General features: G+C 34.2%; 1 protein-coding gene across 1 annotated transcript; it reads right to left on the bottom strand.

Annotated features, from left to right (window-relative positions):
- Positions 1–2,972: 2,972 nt before the first annotated feature.
- On the bottom strand, positions 2,973–6,185 carry LOC107898122 (GLABRA2 expression modulator). The gene is made up of 4 exons (XM_016823664.2): positions 5,739–6,185; positions 5,560–5,661; positions 3,594–3,865; positions 2,973–3,413 (listed from the first exon to the last, which is right to left on the bottom strand). Exons 1-4 carry the CDS (start codon positions 6,010–6,012, stop codon positions 3,225–3,227), a joined length of 837 nt encoding a protein of 278 aa, XP_016679153.1. The 5' UTR covers positions 6,013–6,185; the 3' UTR covers positions 2,973–3,224.
- Between the last annotated feature and the right edge of the window lie 239 nt (positions 6,186–6,424).

Raw genomic sequence — 6,424 nt, 5'->3', positions numbered from 1 at the left:
ACACCTCTTTTAGTCTGTTTTGTTAAACTTATTTTTGTAAATATTTGTATCTAGATTCACATGATAAACTATGGAATGCCTCAGGAAATGTCTCAAGAATGCCCTCATATATTAAGCATTTCAATTGGAATGCCTCAGGAACTGTTTTTAAAGAAGTAAGAAATTGTGAATTGATTTTGTTAAACGGTTAAGTCTTATGTGGTAACACCCAAAATCAAAATCCAACAAATTGGGTCAGGTTGAGGGAATTACAGAACAAGATTCTCACAGTGACATTGTTAGTTCGAGGTCACAACGAACCTTAGCAGAGAGTCACGTCATGACAAGGAAACCTTGAAGTTGCAACATCTACCTGAAAATCTTGTATTCTTTATATTTTTGTCCATACCAATCTCAATTTAGCAAGAGAGCTTTCGCAAGCTTATTAAAACTCGTGATTATATATTGTATAATGAGCATGATTTACTTGTAATTGAATGTATAATGATTGCCGAACTGAAAGTTATAAATTGCAGTTTCTTCAACAATGGATGTGACACATTGTAGCTCAAACCCGGTGATTGGATTAGGTGTGGGGATGTTACATTTAGTGGTATCAAAGCTATAAGTTTAGTTGATTCTTAGACTAAAACGATCTCAAAATCGAGTCTAGAGGTACATACCAAGTTGAGTTGATATTTGCTTTATAGTTAAAATGTTTGAAGAATCGAGGAAGGATGTCGATAATGATAATTCCAGCAATGATCACTCTATTATGGGTGAAAATCAAATTGGTATTAAGGTACCGGGCGTGAATCTAGTCAGTCATCGTTAAAATAGGGCTAATATACCTCGTCAGGAATATCAAGATAGTGACAATTTGCTCTGCACCATTGTGAAAGCTCTTCAGCAAGTGACAGGAGATGTTCAGCAAGTCATATTGATAACCGTAACTCAACAAAATCTAATAAAAGAGTTGCGTAAATATGGAGCAACTGAGTTCAGAGGATTAAAAGGAGTGGATCATTTGTTAACCGAGGCTTGGCTTGAATCAACGAATTGAGTAGTACAACAACTTGAATGTTCATTGCACGAGTGTGTCACGTGCGTTGTATCTTTCCTAAAAGAAGAAGCTTATCAGTGGTGGCTGACTATTACCTGGCACGTACCAGCTAACTAGATCACTTGGACTTTCTTCCAATCTGAATTCCAAAAGAAATATGTCAGCAAGTTGTATTTGGAGGACCGAAAACTAGAATTCATGATGTTGAGACAAGGTGATATGCTGTGGTTGATTATGAACAAGAATTTCTAGGGCTCAGTAAATATGCTTTAGAATTGATTTCATTTGAAGAAGAGGGTTGTAAGCGATTCCTACGGAGATTACATGATGAGATAAGGTTTAATTAGTATCGCACAAACTGAAAGAATTTTTTGATCTGATTGAATATGTGAAGATGGTTGAGCAGGCTATGGGCCTTGATAAAAAGACTAAGCCCTATTTATTATATTATATGTAGATGATATTCTGCTTGTAACAAATGATTTGGGTTGACTACATGAGGTGAAACAAATTTTCTCTTAGAACTTAGTACGAAAGATATGGGTAAGTCATCTTATGCAATTGGGAGTAAGATCCATAGGGATAGTTATCACACATGTTGGGATTATCACAAGTAACCTAAATTAATAAAAATCTAAGAGAGATTTCAAATGAAAAATTGTTCACCAAGTGTTGCACCCATTGTTAAGAGTGGTAAATTCAGTTTGAACCAATGTCCAAAACTCGAAAATGAGAAAGAACGAATGAAATATATTTCATATGCTTCAATTGTTGAAAACTTAACGTATGCTCAAATCAGTACCACACCTAACATTGCATTCGCAATGAGAATATTGAGAAGATATCAAAGCAATCCTAAAATATACCATTGGAAAGCTACAAAGAAAATAATAAGATATCTTCAAGGAACTAAAAGTTACATGCTTACATCAGTCCAACAATTTGGAAGTTATTGGATATTCGGACTTGGAGAAGTGCCAAACTGACACTAATGTCTTTCTCTACTGTGAAGGTTGAGTTTGTTTCATATTATGAAATGATCCCACAAGGTATTTGGTTGAGAAGTTTCATTGCAAATTTTGAAGTTGTTGAGTCTATCGTTAAGCCCATGTGGATATATTGTAACAACATGATAACAAATGCTTTTTTTAAAAAACAATAAAATTATAAGTCGAAGTAAATATATTGACGTTAAAATTGACAAAAGGCATACCACCGAACTTGTTCAGAATTGTCATTTGAAGTTGAACTCCATTTTATGATTAGAACTCCGTGGTTTGTCCAAGGATTTAGATTTTGTCCATTACCTTATCATTCATCCATGAATTGTGAAAATTATATTTATGAACACTAATTAATTTTGCATAAAAATTAATAAATAAGAAATTAATGTAAAAGAGGTGGATCGACAATTTACAAGATCGGAGAGTTACAAATCTAAGTGTTCAGTGTCATTGACCTTTTACTCCATAAACGCCACTTATGATTCATCATAAAGGTGCTGGTAGCAAAAGAAATATTCATGAAGGTTCTTTCTTCCAAGACCAATCAATTGAATCATCCAAAGGTTTCACTATAAGAACTTCCAGCCTACAACTAGCACCATCAAAGTTGTCTTACAACTACCCAGAGATTAACTAGTTTAGTTAGTAAAGTCAACCTTCAGAGACGTTATTCAGCAGGTCCGGATTTGAATTTCGACATCGTAACGATTTACCTAATTCTAGAATATGGCTTCATTTGCAGAATAAAAGCTCAAGTACCCAATTTTTTAGCTCAAAAAAAGTATGATCATGTAACAGATTTCAAGGATTTGGCCTCCACTTTGTTAACTGACCCTATTTGACAAAACAGTTATATGCAGCAAAAAAATGGCAAAATTTGAAACGGAGAAACCAACGTGAGAAGGAATGCAACAGGTTCGCAGATATGTTCGGTGTAATATCAAGTTACTGAATGGATTATATAGCAAGTGAAGTTTACAACTACATGAGTCGAAAGAATAACATATTCATTATATTTTGTTCTTCTGTCATCCCATATCCATATATAAACTCTACAGTTAAACTGATATTGAATTTCTGTAGAATATTGAAAGGCTTTCGAAGGAGTAAACATTATCAAATGCTTCCAAGCAGCAGAGTAAATGCTTGACTGAAGTTTATGCCAGACAAAAATGGTATCATACAAAGTGGAAGCTATGGAGTTGCAAAACATCCTGTAGGCATTTAACAGCAGCGTCGTAGTTTAAGAAGCCCATGAACCAAAATTCATGACTATCAATAGATATAACTTGGATGTACTTTTCAGAATGATTGACTCTGCTTGTCGAAGGATTGACTGATTTCAGTTGGTGTAATGGGATAACCACCTGCGTATGCAGGCAGAAAAATATCAAGAATCATTACTCTGTAAATTCTGATACCATTAACTGGACCCCAAATATTTTTTTGCATGAAGTTATGTTTTAATATGCTTCCTTCATATTCGTTTTATGGTTAATGAAAACTAATTTTTTCGGGGTTCATGGCTACCCTTGATGAGTACATACCTTGTAGTAGTTCCATTCAGTGTGGCTCCCAGTTTTATAAGCAAGACGACTGTCACTGCAATATGCAAGCTTTGCCGTAGAAACATATAACACTCCCATGACGGGACCAGCTGATGTCGATAAGTAACATGCAAATGAATCTTCAAGTTGCTCTTCAGGAACTGTTTCAAAAGTTTGTCTAAAAATCTTCTCATAACCACCTTCTGCTAAAACCTTTGTTCCCTGAGCAATTCTTCCCATGGCAGCCTCAGCAAAACTTGGGCTTGTTCTTACTGATTTAAGAAGAGGGAAAAAGTATTTCAGTAATTTTTAGTATGTGAAACTGCTCGAGAAGCAAGAGGGAAAAGGTTGGGGATGATAGCTGGGTTCATGCATAAAAATTCAGAAATAGCATATTATTCGAATTAATATATGCGAACATATTTTTCAATAGCTCTTCAATAAAACTGAAGGATAGAATATATCCTTCCCATGCTCTAACAAAAGCAACATTGTTTTTTCATTTATCAAAAGAAAGCAACCTTTTTTTATTGTAAAAGAAACTGCCATACAAGAAGACCAATAGAAAAGGGTCCACAGCATAAAAAAGGATACATAAAATCATTATTTTTATGATCATTCAATTTATGACTAAGTTAAGCTAACGTCATGTCCTAAAAAAGGTTAAGGGAATGAAGCAACCAAGTATTAGAGATCCACAACCATAATTGCAAAAGTAATGTCACAATCTGGGTTACAGACTGCTTAGAGACGCTTAAACCAGAAAACGTGAATGTAGTGATGCAAACTTGAAGTTTGTTATTTATTTACTCAAACCGCTGGTAAATCTGGGAAATTCTAATGTTAGAGAAATAAAATACAAAATATGTGCACAAGTAAAAGTCCTCACATGACATAAACAATGTTTACTGCATATCAGTAGTGCAAAGAGTTGTCATCAACAAATAAGCATGAGACATCTCAACAATGACAATAGCAAATATGGTCTGGATAATAATAATTCTATTAGTCAAACAGAAACAAAAGTGAATTGTGCATCATAGTTGCAGTGGAAGCTGTCTAACTATGCAATCTCTGGAAACTAGCATTTTCATAACTCTAACAAAAGAGTCGAGGAAGTTCTTATTAACCATTTGTACATATGGAAGTAGTACTATGAATCTCTGGAAACTAAAGATTTGTCATTCCCCTTTTTATTGAGCCATTCTAAGACTAATATACCTTTCAGGTTTATCTGGTCTACAACCAGTTCACCAGGTTCCGTCACTCCAAAATTACCTCATAAAGCTGTTTGTTAAAATATTTATCAGCTTGAGTCCTTTGTTCGATAAAATGAAGATGCAATTTGATGAAACCTGGTACCTTAACCTTAAATGAACCATCATATTCTATTATTCCCAAGTATTAATTGCAAACACCAGTGTTAAATCCAGCCTACGATTTCACTAAATCAATATTACATTTCCTTTAAAAAGAAACTGCTAAAAGCATGTTAAAAATGAGAAGGAAAGAAAGAAGTTTATCACCTCCTCTCCCGTTCCCTAATCACAACTGTCTAAAATTGTCCAACCATTTCAAAATGAAACAAAATCGCTTCCTCAATATCCAACGTAACTCTTAGGACAAATAAGCAATAGGAAACACCAATCATTCGAAAGAAACAATGGTCCAGTCAAGCCTTAACCAAATTCGAAATGTAAACTCCTAATTCAATATCTTAAGATTTCCATTTTCAACAACTGAATACTTATAGCAACCATCAAAACAAACCGAAAATACAAAATAGAAAAAGAAAACGTGGTTTTATTTCATCACAAACTAAAACTAATCAAACTAGTAAGCAGTGAGCACTATCAATGCCAATCCTAGAAGCCTATCGAACACTATCTAATTCAATTCAAAGACAAATACAAAAAAGAAAAAAAAAAGCACTAAAATTTATTAAGAGAGAGAAGAAAATATGTACAATGCTGCCACGTGTTCCCGGCCAGATCCTCGGCTTTCCTTGTCGCTTCTCCCACTTTCTTCGTCCATCTCCCTAAGACATCCCTCAATGTATCCATTGTCTCTGTTTCCGCTCACAAGTAAATAATTAACTAATTTCAAATTAAAGACAAGATTAGAAATAAATGTAAAAGTGCTTGCCTTTGAAGGAAGTTAAAGAAGATTCCAGAGCGGGAGCATCAGTAACGTAAGCATTGAATCCATTAAGAGTGGACATGATGGCGCAGTGATCTGCAGCAGGTGATTGATCAACAAATTGGGGAAATTCCTCGACCCGGATAGTGCTCTGTTCGGTGATTGCTCTCCTTTGGATTCTGACTCTCCTTTTCTTCCTTTTTGTCAGCTCTGTAGTTGGAACTTGGAACCATAACAAACCCTCCGCATCCATTGCGGGATCCGAGGCTTTCGGGTGCATTTTCGAATCCGATTCTTGTGCCGTAGATTGCGTTGAGCTGGACTTTGGCTCGGTTTCCGTCCTTCTAGTGTTCCCCTTTACTAGAACTTCGCGGGAAAATACCGCTGGGCGTGAAGTGGTTATATATGAAGAATGAAGAGAATAATCAAAGTTAAAAAGTGAGAAAAATAATTTTTGGTAAAGTTATTAGCTTCTAATTAGGTATTTAATTTATTTGGTTTTTTAAATATTATATTTTTTAAATAGAGTAATTAATGTAAAATAATATTCTTATTTAAATTATTAAAAATATATTAATTTTGAAATACAATTATTATAATAGAATTTTTTTAAATAATAATTAAAGTATTTTTAACATACTCAACATACAGTATAATTTTATTTTATGTAATTAATATAAAGTAATATTATT

The sequence above is a fragment of the Gossypium hirsutum genome, chromosome A12, assembly GCF_007990345.1.
Source record: "Gossypium hirsutum isolate 1008001.06 chromosome A12, Gossypium_hirsutum_v2.1, whole genome shotgun sequence".
In the NCBI taxonomy this organism is placed as follows: Eukaryota; Viridiplantae; Streptophyta; class Magnoliopsida; order Malvales; family Malvaceae; genus Gossypium; species Gossypium hirsutum.
The sequence above is the reverse complement of the archived record's forward strand: the minus strand, read 5'-3'. Positions and strand labels throughout refer to the sequence as shown.